A 17,378-nucleotide genomic window follows, 5' to 3' on the forward strand; every position below is an offset into this window, starting at 1 on the left:
TGTTTAAATTTTACAGATCTGATTTGATTACATATATTGTAACTTATTTTGGGGAATTCCTGACTATCTGTTAACGTTCGAATCTCTGCACTGTCGAATAAATAGCTCAAATATTTAGTGTAGCAACACGTTCTTTATTTACAGTACTTTGGGAGTAGTACTTCTCAAATATCGCGTGCTTCACTAATAGCATGCTTCAATCAAACTGATTGATTATCGCTTGCACCGCGCTGCGTTTATACTCTCAGTTAGCCTCGTTCACCTATTTCTGCTAAGGCCTAGACTTTTCATGAACATGCGTTCTGGAAATGTTGTATCTCATACCTCGTTATTTAGCTATATATGTACATGTACTAGCCGGACCCGTGCGCATTTGCGCAACCAATATAAAAGTCTCTTACCAAATATCAACAAAAATCAGCTGTTCTATCAATTAATTAAAAGTTACAACTTGCGCTGTCATCCGGCGTATGGTAGCAACTGCCGGTAATAATATTCACAATAGTGCCATAGTACAAATAGATTTCTTTGTGTGCTCACAATCGTTAATTTTTAACAAATTATTTTAATAAAATATAGCTAAACAAATGCACTACGACCAAAATTGCCCAAAGCTCGCTAATAGCCCGAATCTCCATCTTTACAACCAAAACTTTATTTATAGATTTGGATTCCAAATAAGAGCGAAAATGGGAGCCGTACATAAAAACAGCAATTAGAAATAATATATATGATATCTGTAGTTTGTGTTTTTCTTCTAGCTATATGCGTGTGTATATGTGAGTAACAACTTCTGCTCTTCGCTGATGACTACATATGTGTATGTGAAATAATCTCTTTGCTTCAAGCTGCTGTGTGTGAAATATTCTTCGCCGCCTTCTATGTATGTGTGCAAATGGCTTACTTTTGTTGTGTTTAGTTACTAACAGCATAGTGATGGTAGAAATGCTAATATTCGCCACAGTATTATATGCTAAGATTGTTTTATATCTCCTTGTTTTATAATTTTATTTCTTCAGCTTATCGTCCAACCCCATTTTTTGTATAAAAGTGTAAAGCGAAAACGAAAATTTAGCAATCTAGAATATAAAAAAATGTTTGTATTAGTATATGTATGTCATTTAGATCTTCTTTTGTTTATTAGTATAAGCTACCCAGTGATATTATGTGTATGTATGTATCAGGACACGGTTACTTCAAAAGTTCGTATATAAAATAGGAAAGTGCATGTATGCTTACGATTGAGGTGGAACCTCTTTGGTGGAGTAAGGAATCGGCCCAATAACTATTCGAAATGTTTAAGGAAAATGGTTGAGCATCCCAGTTGACTGACAAGCAGTGTTGCCATTTTAGCTTTTTTCAAGCCAGATTTAGCTTTTTTCCTCCGTTTAGCTTGACAAGTTGGGATTTAGTTAAGCTTTTTTCAGCTTTTTTTTTTAGAAATTTGTAAGCTCTTTTAGCTTTTTTTCAAAATTTTAGAACATCTGGATCAACACTTTTGTTTAGATTCAATTCTAAGAACATTACATGAATTTGGGATAGATTAAATAAAAATTGAGGGGCTAAGGAACAGATAGTGTTGGCATTATGGTAGGCAGAAATCAAGGCGTCGTAACTTTATTGAGGCAATATCAACCTAATATCATTTTCGTTCCGTGTGTTTGCCACTCGATCCTATAACTGTTTGATCTGCTTCCAGATTCCAGAAACATTTAACTTGGTTTCAAATTCCACATGTAGACAAAAGACCTATGCGATGATACATATTGTAACGAATTTAGGAAAATTCCGCTTATTCCAAACCTTCTGCTACTAACGTTCGAATCGCTAAACTGTTGAATAAATAACTCCAATATTCAATAATGCAAAATGGTCTTTATTAGACTACTTTGAAAGTACTTCACAATAACACTTATACTTCACAACCAATAGCGTGCTTAAATCGAAACTGATTACTGATTCCTCAGCTTGCGCTGCGTTTATGCTCGTAGTTTTTTCATTCATCCATTTCTCCTAAGGTCTAGTCATTTCGCGAAACTGTATTCCAGAACAATTGCATCTCTTGCTTGTTTATTATATATGTATACCTATTTGTAGTTTATGTTTCTCTAATAGCCATATGCCGATGTCTGCCTTATAATACGACACCATCTGACTTCAAATTCCTTTATTTGTATTCACAATAAACTATTTCAAAACTGTATTTAACCAGGGGACACTCATCGGTAGTGGTTCGGCCAGACTTGGAAGGGCCATGAAAATATTCCCTCCAAAAATTCATTTGGCAGATATCGTTTAGAGTTGGTGTAAAACTCATACCAAAAACTTGAAAAAGAGGTTCTCAGACAGTGTGGAATGTAAAGTTTACATCTTTCATGGGTTCTTTAAAAGGACAAAAAGTAGATTTCCTTTATGATAATAGTTTTATCGGCGTTCTTAGTTTACAAACATATTACGATAACTTATAGACTATAGTGGAGTGTCATTTATCATGTATTCCTTTTAAATTAAAACAAAGATGGCATCTGCCAACAATTCTTTTTATTTTTTGTGAAATTGGAGTAAAAATTAATAAAATTTTTTTATTCTGTTGTCTTTAATAAAAAAATTTATAAAACACATAGAAAGTTGCTTTAAACTTTTAAATTTTTTTCTTAGACTTAAAAATTTTTATTTAGCCTTGTTTAGCTTTTTATTTTTATCAATCCAGCCTTTTTTCTGAAAAAGTTCTGACAACACTGCTGACAAGTTGTCGCTTGGAACAAATTGGCAACTTCGCTGAATCCACACTCAGAGCAAAACAGCTGGAGGAGGACTAAATGGTTGTAGGTTATAAATTAAATACAATCAATGATTGCGATCAATAACAGATTTCGTTATAATTACAGTATTAAAAAAATAAATATAAGGCGCGATAACCTCCGAAGAGATTTAGGCCAAGCTTCTCTTCCAATTTCCTTAAAATTGACGAAACGGGACCCACATGTTTTATGCCGATTTCGAACGTTATCTGCAAGGCAGATGTGTTTTCACTGAGAAGCTTTTCTTGACAGAAATACACTTGAAGTGCTTGGCAAATAACTTCCGAGGAGCGACTCCGCTTAGAAAAACTTTCTTTTAATTGAAAAAACTTGTTTCTAAAAATTGGATGTTACTTTACCCAGGACGTGAACCCAGGAATTTCGATGTGACAGGTGAAGCACGCTACCACTACATCACGGCAGCCGCCGCTGTATTTACTATCACAATAATCAAAATCATATTTCAACTAGCAGACCCGGCAGACGTTGTTCTGCCCTAAATTTGGCCTATCTGCATACATTTTAATAAGCTTTTTCCGTCTAACTCTGCCCTACCCCTCTACACTTTTTCCTAATTTTTTTATTCACTCCTCCCTCCGTCTTTTTCGCTTCATCTCCATCTTCGTCTCATTCTATCTCTTTCTCAGTCTCCTTCTCTCTTTTCTCTTCTGTCAAGTTTTTCTCCTTTTATTTCATCTCTTATTGCCAGTCCCAGAGGGTGGTAGGTATTTTGTTCCAGTCCCATTCCGAGTCTCAGTCCCAGTCCCACTCCGAGTCTCAGTCTCAGTCCCAGTCATAGTCATAATCCCAGTCCGTCTCTATTATACTTCCCGGCAAAAAGTATCGTAAATACTAATATAGGCAAATTTATATACGAAATTTCAGGCAAATCGAATAGGACGTATGCAAATAAGTATGTGGGTATTATTAATTCATGTCTTTTTTCGGCTTCGCATGCATATTTATCAGTTTTGCCAGGTTGATGCGACTAAATCGAACAGCACAATGAACTTCAGAGCTCTCAGCAACAGCTTTCATTTGAAATCCATATTACACACACATTCTAGGTGTATCCGGGTCCATGTTTTGGCTTATATCTCGAGACCGTAGTCACCCAGCGGTATAATATATTACTCTGTACTAAAGCACTCATCAACAGCTTTCATTTGATATCCATATTATATAAACACATTCTAGGTGTATCCGGGTCCACGTTTTGGGCTATATCTCGAGACCCTAGCCTGCCAGTTGTATGTAAATTATCCTGTACTATAGCACTCATCAACAGATTTCATTTGATATCCATATTGTATAAACACATTCTAGGGGTACCCGGGTCCACGTTTTGGGCTATATCTAGAGAGCCTAGCCTCCCAGTTGTATGAAAATTATCCTGTACTATAGCACTCATCAACAGCTTCCATGATATCCATATTGTATAAACACATTCTAGGGGTACCCGGGTCCACGTTTTGGGCTATATCTCGAGACCCTAGCCTCCCAGTTGTATGTAAATTATCCTGTACTATAGCACTCATCAACAGCTTTCATTTGATATCCATATTATATAAACACATTCTAGGGGTATCCGGATCCACGTTTTGGCCTATATCTCGAGACCCTAGTCACCCAGGGGTGTGCAAATTATCCTGTACTATAGCACTCATCAACAGCTTCCATTTGATATCCGTATTGTATAAACACATTCTAGGGGTACCCGGGTCCACGTTTTGGGCTATATCTCGAGACCCTAGCCTCCCAGTTGTATGTAAATTATCCTGTACTATAGCACTCATCAACAGCTTTCATTTGATATCCATACTGTATAAACACATTCGATGGGTACCCGGGTCCACTTTTTGACCTCAAGACCCTAGACACGTAGCGAAAAAAAAGGTAGACGTTGGCCGATTCTCAGACCTACCCAATATGCTCATAAAATTTCATGAGAATCGGTTCAGCCGTTTCGGAGGAGTTCAGCCTCTAAAACCGTGACTGAAGAATTTTATATATTAGATAATCCCTCCAGCGGATTAGATGGTTAGAATAATCCAGCGTCAGGTATGCCTGACGTAAATGACGGCTAAAATAAGGACAGGAACAAAAAGTACTGCAAAATGAAAAATGCTCATAAAGTGCTAACAGTTATTTTTTTTTATTACCATGGAAATACATATTTATATCAATGACTTGTAAAAAAGTTGTATCAAGTTTTGTACAACTGTTTTATCCACTTTTAGCGACACTTTCCGCCACATTATTTTTACTTCTGTAACGGTGTTTGTTGGTTTCTCTATTTTCAAACCTTTTTTTTCATCCGAGCCCAATATCGTTTAACTGGGCGCAACTAAGGCACGTTGCGTGGACTCAAGTTTTTCCTAAAATAATGCATATTATTATCTTCGAACCCTTTTTGGGTGACAGGAGCGCAATGCTCTGGAACCAAGTCCCTCCAAAATATAGATTAACCATTATGGTGACGTTAAAATGACAGAAGACGTTTTTGAAGAAATTCTTTCTCCTAAAAATATCTGCGCTGATGGTTCCCAACGTAAAGAACGGCTTGGATTTATGCCCACATTCACAAATAGCTTTCCAAATCAGACCATTCTTCAAGCAGACTTCAAGCAGTAAAACTGTGCACCTGGAAATTTTCTTAGGTAAATTTTCAAAGATAGTTTCGTCGCCCATAATAACAAAAAAACTTGTGTATGTCAATTTGCTCCCATAGACGTTGCGCGCAAGGGAATGCTTTTTGACGTCTGTTTTTCACTCATTTTTGAAACTTTTTTTGTGTTTTAATACCATTTCTCTGCTTGATTCGTGTGACTCGCACAAGTGTGGTTTTGGCTATTTGGTCTTGTTGACATAGATCGGTTTTGCCTAATAGGGGATGCAATATTATTCCCTAACTGGGCGTCTACTGATACCTTTGGGCGGTCACTTCTTGGGCTAAAGCCGTTCTTGGGGCAGTGTCAACTTGTCAAGTGGCAACTTTAACATTCATTGAGATTATTCTTCCAAATGTACAAAGATTTGTTACGTAGCTCTTCATTCTTACTTAGGTTTCGTCGTCGTTGAATACTTGACTTCCGTTTATATATTTTAAAAAATATTTTGAAAAACCAATTCAGAAATCATTTATTCAAATCCTACAAATCTGGCAAAGGACTATCAAGATCCCCACAGTTGGGAGTGTCTTTATCGCTACAACAACAACAACTTTGCAATTGAGGGTGCTTACAAAACTAATTATAATTTATAATCTTAGTCATATTTGATTGCTAACTTTTACAGCACTGGAAAGTATGCATACTTACCGACAAATTAGTCGACAAATTTATCGGCACTAATTTCATAGCCGTAAGCGGTATAAGATCTTGAGAACGATGTAAAAAATATACCAACAAATTATGAAAACGTTTACTTTGCATACCCCAATTACAATGAAATATAGCCAAAGACAATTTCTCACAATCAATTTCCAACTGTGATGCTTGATAACATGTTGGCAAAGTTTGTAGGGTGACAGTGAAGTAATAGAAACATGAGGCGATACGAGTTTGTAAATTAGCAAAGATGACAATGTTGATCATATTGACGCTCAATATAGCGGCGGTAACAAAAAATTGCGCAAATATTGTTATAGATACGACGGGTTTATAAATGTTGACAAATCTAAAAAATTAAACAAAATTAATTTTGCCAAGGTTATTTTTTCCGAAGATTTATCATTTGCAATATCCTAAATGCTGTTGCTATCCTACACAAAGATCTTCCATGCCACAGGGCGCAAGTACAAAGTAACTAGTTATGTACTCGTGAAGTTAGGTGTAGAAACATAAAGGTGTACCTATAGAAAACTCATGTTTTTAAGTTAACCATAACACAAAAGCTACCTCTGTCATTTTACAAAAAAGAAATAATTTAGGTCTTTTTGAGAGGAACTTCGTCTGTTTCTTATCCGCAATAACGGATATCAAGGAGTTATAATTTTGCCATCGGCTCATTATCGACAGCAAATTATTAACGTCGAGTTATTGGATTGGTACCTCCGAGTGATCGGCTTCTATTGGTTTTTTTTTTCTTAGGTGTTACAGATGTGTGATCGATGTTATAAAGAAGTTGTAGCGATATTAATTTCATAACAAAGCCTGTGAGTTGTTGATAAGAATTGGATTGCACGATAACGAATTGGTAAAAATCGAAAAATTTTCAATATCAAACCAATAACTGTTTCATAACAAATCGATAACTTTGAAATAACATATCGATAATTTAGGGATAAATAATGGATAACCTTTCAATAATGAATCGATATCGTTTCAAAAACAAGTCGATAACTTTTTTAGTAACAAATTAAAAACTATATTCACAGTTTTTCGTTTCTAGTACTTGAGCACTATCATCGAACAATTCTTCGGGGACCTAGTTTATGACGGGGACGTAGAAAATGTCAGCAATATTGGACGTCCACTTGGATGGCAACCAGATCAAGTCCATTCCTAGCAGGACTTGGGGTTTATTCTTACTTATCTCAAATCAACCCTGATGTACGCGAAATTTGTCCTGCATGTAATGTTCTACCATATTTTCAATTGTAATACGGAACCAACATCATTAACACATTCATATGTCTCTTTGGTCCTACCCTATTGAAACAGCAGGCTTCCTTGGACCTGCGTTATAGTATATAGTCGACACTATGTGATCGCATCTGTTGGATGAAGCGAATAACTGTTACAAGAAGAAAAATAGCAATGATATGGAACTTAATGAAATAGTTAAACCATACATGCCTGAACCGAAACTGGGCAAGTATTTTGCGGAAAAGTTAGATTAGTCCATGCCCTAGGAGAATATCAGAACATAAGATATCATTTTCTGTGTAAGTTGTGCATATTTGAAAGAGTATTTCACAAAACCTAGCCTTTGGAAAAATTATAGTGTTTTCACACCAACAGGAACACCAACGCCCGTTTACGAACCATAATTAATGTGCTGATATTCACTATGGTAGCATGAAATGTCGTCGTTCCAGCTGAAGTTGAAAGGTTAAGAGGTCTGCCTACGTCATTGAGTGACTAAACCTCAACTACTTGTACCATGAAACTGTATATTGAGGAACATACATATATACTATACTTACGTGAGAATATCCTGATGAACAGAAATACATTCCGTTAGCTCATTCACATTTTGATCTTGACGTTTTTGTTCATCATAGCCCAAACGTTCCACACGTCTCGCCAACAATTGAATTTGCGTACGCGTTATATAAATATATATAGCTGGATATGTATCATAAACAAGTTGATGCCCTAAGGCATAAAAGACTACAAAGAAATCGAAAACAAATTGTACATAGTACTCCAATTTGGAATTACGCCAATCCAAGTATGGTATCCAAAATGCATAAGAAGCACGACCAGTCACTAATGCGCCAAAAGAAGTTGCCGACATATACATGGCATAGGAAACTCCAAAAACGAATACTAAAAGATTACAAAAAATTGCACAACGTTTAATTTTAATTTGATCTACCGGCGATGTATAATATTTATCCAATTTAGCTAAAATTGTGTCAATGCTGCGTAGGCTTTTCACATTTGAGAGGAACGTCAGTGTTTTAACGGGTATAGCAAGGGTATTTAATAAACCGGCGAGATATTGTAAGATTTCCATTATGGATAGTACGTTTAGATCGTTGTATAAAGAAACACTAAATAGAACGGGTATAAGAAGTGCAGAGAAGGATGTTATGATCGCTGAGTAAATAAAATATGGTATACGATATTTAGATGGTGGATTAAGTCCAATGAATTTATAAAAATTGAATAAGTAAATGACTGCATCGCTAGAAGCGAATACTGCACGACCGCGTCCTTTTATTAAATCAAACATATTTTATTATTTTTTGGTTAAAATGGGCAAAGTATTCAAAATATACTGAAGACTATGGAGGTTGGTGCTGATTTATATACCGCAATTAAATATTACTGCAACAAATCGTATATGTACATTAGACTGGCAATGATTGTTTTTTTTTATACACACAGAGACAAAACAATTGTAAATCGAACAAAGATGACTTAGTTAAAGAATTTTGTATGGGGCCCAAGAAACTTGTACATCCTACCAAAGTACTTACACAATTTATGCTCGACAATGGAAACCAAACTTAGGCAATTTATTACCTAATTTAGTTATTATTTATTAATATGATGTTAAAACTTAGTAGGTTAATTATGCCTAAGTTTTAGTTGTGGTATACGCGATTTTAAGTTAATTGTACAATATTTTTTCTCTGTGTGTACCCAGCGTTTAGCTGTACACAGTTAAAAGTTTGAGCCTAATGCTGAAACTTTTGTGTACTATATTATGGGCAAAACAAATTTGGTTTAAAATTTAGATTATACCGGTTCTATTGAAAACCAGAAAAGTTTACACTTGCATTTAAAAACAAACAAAAAATCTAAGGAACACTGGGGATGCTTCGCACCAGCGTGCTGCGGACACATCTGCATAACAAAATTTTGTGAAAAAGGATTTATGACTTGTAGGACTTTTCTCAAATGAAATTTTTTATTTTCAAATTTTTAACAACATCTATACACTTTTTTTGGGTTTGTTTTAAACCCTGAAGGGTCTACGAGTTTCTTTTTATACCTTTCATGAAAATGAAATGGTATATTAATTTAGTCACAAATCTCAAAATTATAAGTCCTTAAAGGAAAATAGATAGCCCCACCAATAAGTATACAGAAATGATCAGGATGAAGAGCTGAGTTTATTTAGCCATGTCCGTCTGTCTGTTTGTATGCAAACTAGTACCTCAATTTTTGAGATATCTTGATAAAATTGGTTGAACGCATATATTTAGGTGTCCGATTAGACATTTGACGGAACCAGCCGGATCGGATCACTATAGGATATATACAATCAATTTTTCAGAAAGGAAAGATTTTTATTATATCTTACACCCCATATAAACTGTAATTTCTAACGGCTAAAAGCTTGAAATTTCATCAAATACTTACGTTGTAAATGATTCATTGTCATTGATATTGAAACGTTGCATCCTCACTCATTTTTTATTTTCACTTTATATTTCTTATCTTATAAAACCGATTATTTGGATATTACGATTGGGATAAGATTATGGTTCAACCCCATTCGGCATAGCTGAAAACAGTCCCCTCCTTACTTGTTTTTTGTTTTTTTTTTTGATTTTTGAAACGTGCTTGGTTTTGTTTCGAAATTTTAGATTAATTATTCAAATTAGTTTTAAATTTGAACCGAATATAATTAAAAACAAGTAAGGACGGGACTGTCTTCGGCTGTGCCGAAGACTTCATACCTTTGATGAATGTGGCTGAATGGGGCTAATCTTATCCCATTCGTAATCTCCAAATAATGCGCTGTATAAGATAAGAAATATATAGTGAACAGATGTACATACCTAAACGATTTTAAGATAAATATAAAAAAATGGCAAAAAACCCCCTTATCTGAACGATCGGTTGTATGGGATATATATTATATATAGCTCCGATCGAAGTGATTTTTTCAGGAAATCTTCTATGATATATTAGAATAAATATGACAAAGTTTAACGTTTTTATATTGGAAATTAGGGGAGAAATTGCCAAAAATCTTTCTATCTGAACGATCGGTTGTATGGGATATATATTATATATAGCTCCGATCGAAATTATTTTTCCATGAAATCTTCTATGATATATTAGAATAAATATCACCAAGGTTGACGTTTTTATATTGGAAAATAAGGGAGAATTGCCAAAAATCTTTCTATCTGAACGATCGGCTGTATGGGATATATACTATATATAGCTCCGATCAAAGTGATTTTTTTAGAAATTCTTCTATGATATATTAAAATATATATCACCGAGTTTCACGTTTATACTTTCTAAATCAGGGGAGAAGTGGCCAAAAATATTTCTGTCTGAACGATCGGTTGTATGGGATATAACTATATATAGCTCCGATCAAAGTGATTTTTTCAGGATATCTTCTATGATATATTAGAATATATATCACCGATTTTCACGTTTATACTTTCTAAATTGCGGCAGGAATGACCAAAATCGTCTTATCCGAACGATCGGTTGTATGGGAGATATATGTTATAGTGGTCCGATCCTACCGGATCCGACAAATGTTTAATACAATACAAAAATACATCCTTGTTTCAAATTTCATTGAGATATCTCAAAATTTGAGGGACTATTTTGCGTTCAAACAGAACGACGGACGGACATGGCTATATCAACTCAGTTCGTCGTCCTGATCAATTCGGTATACTTAATGGTGAGTTATCTTCTGTATTTCTTAACTTTACAAACATCGGACCAAAGTTAATATACCATTTCATGTTCATGGAATGTATAAAAACAGTAGCAAAGTAAGAGGTTTCCAATTAAGTTAAAAACCTCCAAGCGCAATATAAAAGGTTCCCTTTAGCTATGAAATACCGGGATCGAACGACGATCAAGATATTGCAAACTTCTTCGAACAATTTTTGAAATCTAATTATTCTGTAAATGGAACTACTTTGTCTCGCAATTATCCTTACGAATTGCATTGTAGCAACTAAATTAATACGCCAACTATATATCATCCAAAACCTTGAGGGAATCTTCTAAATCATCCAACATGTTTTTTTTTTTAATTGCAGACTATATTTCTAACTGGTTTAATATATATATCTTTGAAGTGTGACATCTTCCTGTCTGCATAGAAATAATATTTTCTCAATACTCTTCATAAGAGCGGGAGTAGGTGTTCCATTTAAAACTATCACGGCATAACAAGATTTCCCCGCTACGGCAAAATTAAATAAAGTTATCGTTACCAGTCAGCTCATACTTTCGATTTCTACATTAATTGCTAGTTGGATTTTGTTAAGGGAAAATCTACAGTTACGAGCTTGCTTGACGTTGTGTACATATGTAGATTTAATCAAAGCGTTTGACAAAGTCGTCGGCAGTCGTTACTTATTTATAAACTTGATGCGTCAACCAAGTTTAACGCAAGGGATATCGCGAATTTGGCGTATATTACTAAAGCTCCTTTCACAGCATTAGTCAGACTGATATTAGAATATGATTCAATAGTTTGGAGCCCGAGTCAGCAAGCTCATATTGCTCGGCTCTAATCAGTTAAAAAACAAGTTATGCTTTTGTCCTTAAGATATCTTCAATGGCGTTCTATGTATAATCTGCCACCTTATACTAATCGCCTGAAACTTATTAATCTCCCAAACCTTGCTAGTCTCAGAAAATGCTTGGAATTGTTTTTATATTAAATGAATAAATGGTTCGGCCTCTAGCTCATTACTGCTGAGAGAAGTAAAGTTTACCATCCCTTGCCGGCCTTCAAGATATTTTAAACCTCTTCATCTAAAACATTGTAAAACCAATTTTAATTTAAATTAGCCTTTCAGCTGTTTGTATCAAAATTACAACTTACTCTAGCAGATTTGACATTTCGGATTCGCTTTTTAGCATTCTTTCTACCCTCAATAACAACTAATTGTCCTCATATCATCATACTGTATTTATTTTCTATTAATTCTATATCCGTCTTTCAGCTAATTACTTATTTTTATAAATGTATAGTAATCCAATTTTTATTTTCTGTATCCTATTTAGCTGAGCAGTTTTATATGCCGACGGTTAACAAACCACTGTCTTACAACGATTCGTCATGAACAGGATTAGCCTGGTTTCATTGGGCCACTTGAGGGCAGTGCACTGTCACAACGTTCCTCTTTCGTTGAAGGTCATCAGAAAGCAGAACTCCCTTAAGTGGGGACCGGCAGTTACTGTTTCCTAACTTATAAAAAGAACGCAAATGATCAATATTTTACATAAGTCTGAAACACATCATTGATTGGTAGTTTTCACGGTTCTAGTTATATACATGAAGGATTCCTCACGATGAACCTCTTATCTGAACAATCGGTTATTGAGAATATTATTATTATTATTATATATTTAGGCTTAAACTAAATTTTAAGACTAGCAAAAAAGAGCACTAGCTGCTATGGCTATCAACTCAGGCGTTATCGAGGATATCACAATATGGCAGCGTAAAACTTCATATCTCAGCTTAAAATGTATTAAATCTATGCTGAGATATGGTATATGGTAAAACAAGTTTTTAAATAGGGTGTTCTTCAATCGACAGCAGATAAAAGACCTTTGTGAAACAACAGCTGATTTGGTTGAAAAAAAAAATTCTTTATTAATGTTGTTCTCCAAATAACTTTGTTTACGCCTAAAATGAATTGCAAGATTCTTTAACACCTTTCGGTGTGAAATTTCAAAAGCAGCTAAACAAAAGCTCAATGAATCTATTAAAACTATTAAAAGAAGTGAGCATTCAACTTTTGTGAATAAAAACTGAATTTCCTTCTAGTTTATTTAAAAATCATCAATCAATATTTGCAGCTGATTTTTATTACATGATTTTGCATATTTTTCATTAATGTGCGTAAAACTTTTCCACAAGTTTATTCATTTTCTTAAACTGCTTCGCTCTATACAATAGGTGCGAGTACTCACAAATTGCCATCATTGCAGTTTCAACAGGGATGGGCCAGAGAGAAAGGGGTGTTATAGGCGTTGGTTACACATTGCAATTGAAATGATGGTTCATGATGGTCATGTGGTAACACATTGCAAGCAGGACAAACATTATGTATGTCGGGGTTAATTCTGGACAAGTAAGAGTTTAGCCTGTTACAGTATCTAGATCGACGTTAAGCTTGGGTGACGCGCGTCTACCTGGGGTGGTTCTTTCCTCTACTGCGAGTTTACCGTATTTGACTTTAAAAACAGGGTTCGCCAGGCTATTCCTGGCATACAGGTCCGATGTCTTTTTGTGGATATCTTTGAGGATCAATTTGTGCTTTTTTACTACATACGGCTGAGTTCTCAGGTGCCTTATTTCCTCATAATGCGTGCGGGCTGATATGATTTCTCAAGTCCTTGGGAGGCGGGACCTCTTTAATCAGATGCCTGTTGGGATGAACTAGTTTCTGGGTATTCAGCCGAAACGGTTTGTTCAGCATTTAAGGGAGGAACTTAAATGGTGTTCTGGGGACATAAGAAGTAGTGTCTTACAGTATGTATACCTAAGGCTCAGTAACCGTATTTTAAGTGGTAATGAGCGCCTCTAAAAAGACTTGAGAATTTTATTACGGCTCGCCAAAATGTAGATCCTGATCGACATCACACCCAAGATTTTAGGGTGGAAGACAGTCGGTAGCGTAAAGCCATCGACGTAGATGACCAATATGGTGGTTGTTTTGTCCACGTTGTAAATAAGGTCGACGATGATTACTACATACATGTCAATTATAGAAAAAAAAACAATACAATAATTCTCATTCAAAAAAAAAAAAAAAACTATTATTCTGGCCTTGAGCTCGAATCGAAAAACCGGTTAAAGTTGCCGACACAAAACTCAGTAAACTGATTACACTTGTTACAAGGAACAAATAAAATAGAAAAAAAATTTTAGTTGAACGGTTTTATTGAAAACAATACTTATGTTGGGTGAGAGTTGCCCATTCATGCATTTAATTTCTTTACGCACTACTGTTGTTAAGATAGTGCCCATCTATGCTTTCTATTTATTCACGCATTAACTGTAACATAAGAATAAATCATATATTTACCGGCATTTGAAGTCAATGCCTGTACTCAAGGTTATAGAGCATTGCAAGTTAGTATGCTCACTCTTATACTAAGTTTTACATACATACATATTTCTACTTAGCATATCATTTCATTATAATTACTAGTTAGTTCGCTCAACCCAAATAAAAGCATGAAGAAAGAAAATTGAGCAGTGTGTTATTATTATTTGCTGTCCCCGAATATTTGGCGACCGTGACTGGACTTGTCATGCAACATAAATAAAAAAAATTAAAGTTTAAATTTGTGTCCACGCGCATCACTGGACCAGCTACATACTATAAAGCAAACTTATAATTTTACCAACAATGCGACGAGTGCGGCATGGCAAATCACAACCAACCATTTGCGTTCTTAAAGGCGTCCATCGTTTACGTGCGCACATGCTGTTTGTGCAGAATCGGGCTACCCCCACTTAATCATTAAGTTGCCTTCTTTGGACATCCAGCTGTTTTGTACAATACAGCGTTCCTGTTCTGAAATATATTGTAAGAAGGCTGAACTATATCATATACATATGTATATGGTTAGCATCGGATTTAAGTTGACATTAATGAAAGGCCATCCGCTTCGTTCCACAAATCGTGCTAGTATTATCGCAAGCCCACTGCTCTTAAAACCAAGTTTACACTAAGTCGTCCTCGACATTAACTGCCCACTTGGCGTACATAAGCTTTCATCCAATAATAACAGCTTCATAATTAGCTACTCGTGCTTGTGCCAGCTGAAAACAGGGACATAGTCAATACATAACACAACACCGGCGACAAGGGCTTCTGGTCATCAAACAGCCATCACTTTAACCATAACTAGTGAGCTGTCCATTTGATGTCGGAACAACAGTATTCAGTAAGGTTAACGTAAGTTCGCATGTTCTACATGCATATTGTAACGAATTTAGGGAAATTCCGTTTTTTGCACCTTCTGCTAACGTTCGAATCGTTGAATAAATAACTCCAATATTCAATAATGCAAAATGGTCTTTATTAGACTACTTTGAGTGTACTTCACAATAACTCTTACTTCACAACTAATTGCGTGTTTAAATCAAACTGATTACTGACTACTCAGCTTGTGTTGCTTTTATACTCTCTGCCCCAAATGTCTAGACGTTTCTTCTTCTAGAATCTTCTACTTGATTACCAGCTATATGCGTGTGTATTTGTAGTATATAGCCTCTCGCATAGCCATATGCGTGTGTATATGTGAGTACGACTTCCACTGATTATTATATCTGTGTGTGAGTTATCTCTTCGTTGCCTTGTATGTGGGTAAATGATGATTAATGTGTTTATGTAGCTTGCCTTAATGTTGTTGTTGGTGTGCATTTATTTAGTAACAGCTTAGAGATGGTAATATTGGTCACACTGCCCTCCACCTAATAAATAATAAAAATAAATTTTCCGGTCTACACGCTGCCAGCCTTTCCAAATGAACCACTTTCATTTTGTTTCGTGGTTTGCCAATGGTTTGTATGCGGTCAACTACATCGTTGATTCGTTTCATAACTTTGTATGGGCCTTCCCAATTACACTGCAATTTAGGTGACAAAACTTTTTTTCGTTGTGGGTTGTATAGCAGCACCAAATCTCCTTCCCTTCTTTTACAAAGGCAGCGTTAAGCCAAATATCGTTTCATTTAAATTATCACTAGTTTCATTTTTATTAATTTTCGAAGGAAGCGCTACACAATTACGCTGTATAGGTTATTTTTTTTATTTATTGAGTTTTGTTACATTGAAATGAAGATGACCAACAACCAAATGTCGATGCTGTAGCGACGTTAAAACAACAACGCTCCGTTATGAAGCGATACATAACAAATATGAAAATTAAGGTAGAAAAAGAAGGGGAGTCGGCAGATTCCATCACGTTGGAATGTCGTCTGAAAATATTCGAATCCCATTTCAGGCAAATAAGCCACATTCAGGGCCAAATTGAAAAGATTAACCCTGATGACAATGCAAGAAGTGACATAGAGGAAAGTTACATCGAAGGGAAAGGAACGATTATGTGGCTGTTGAATAAAAGGCCTCGTCCAAGCCTTGCCGATACAAGTTTTGCAAATGTTTCTACAACTAATACAAGTACCCATCAAAGTCGATTGCTGAAGCTAAAATTACCCAAGTTTGATGGTAAATATTGTGAATATAAGCGATTTTCACACACATTTGCCAATCTCGCCAACGACGATCCCACAGTTCCGACAATAGAAAAGTTTAATTATTTACTTAATTGACTTAATCCTAAGGCTTTAGTGCGTTTAAAAGAACGCTATAACAACAATGTCCTAATTTGTCTTGATTACATTTCCTCTTTGTTTGGTCTAGAAGCAATGACCAAAGTTGATCCCACTGCTTTAAGCACGATCATAGACAAGGTTTCTGCTAACTCCCGTTAGGATGGTAAATTAATATTTTAAACGCAATTATAACTCACATAGTTCTTTCAAACGTAGATAGTGGCACAAAAACTATGTATGAGGAAAAAAAAGAACAGACTTCACTTCCGACTTGGGATCATTGCTATACCATTCTTAGCAGGCGTTGTCAGCTTTTAGAAAGTCGTATTAAAGGCTATGAGTCTCTCGAACCTCAACGTGAGGTCAAAACAAAATATAGCCCGAAAAGATCTCATGCCTTCGTCAACTCCAAGTTAGCATGCGTTTTTTGTGATTGCACAGAATATGTTATAGGAAGTTGCTCTGAGTTCCTAGTGCTCCCCGTTAATGAGAGATCTGAATTTGTCAAGCGTTCAGGAATGTTTTTGAACTTATGGCTGCAGCCCCTTTTCTTGAATTTCGATGCCTGTTGTTGTTGTAGCGATAAGGCTACTCCCCGAAGGATTTG

General features: G+C 35.5%; 1 protein-coding gene across 1 annotated transcript; it reads right to left on the reverse strand.

Moving 5' to 3' along the window:
* Positions 1 to 1,007: 1,007 nt before the first annotated feature.
* On the reverse strand, positions 1,008 to 8,705 carry LOC137248748 (odorant receptor 7a-like). The gene is made up of 3 exons (XM_067779656.1): positions 7,951 to 8,705; positions 6,122 to 6,479; positions 1,008 to 1,079 (listed from the first exon to the last, which is right to left on the reverse strand). Exons 1-3 carry the CDS (start codon positions 8,703 to 8,705, stop codon positions 1,008 to 1,010), a joined length of 1,185 nt encoding a protein of 394 aa, XP_067635757.1.
* Positions 8,706 to 17,378: the final 8,673 nt, after the last annotated feature.

The sequence above is a fragment of the Eurosta solidaginis genome, chromosome 4, assembly GCF_040869045.1.
Source record: "Eurosta solidaginis isolate ZX-2024a chromosome 4, ASM4086904v1, whole genome shotgun sequence".
Lineage (NCBI taxonomy): Eukaryota > Metazoa > Arthropoda > Insecta > Diptera > Tephritidae > Eurosta > Eurosta solidaginis.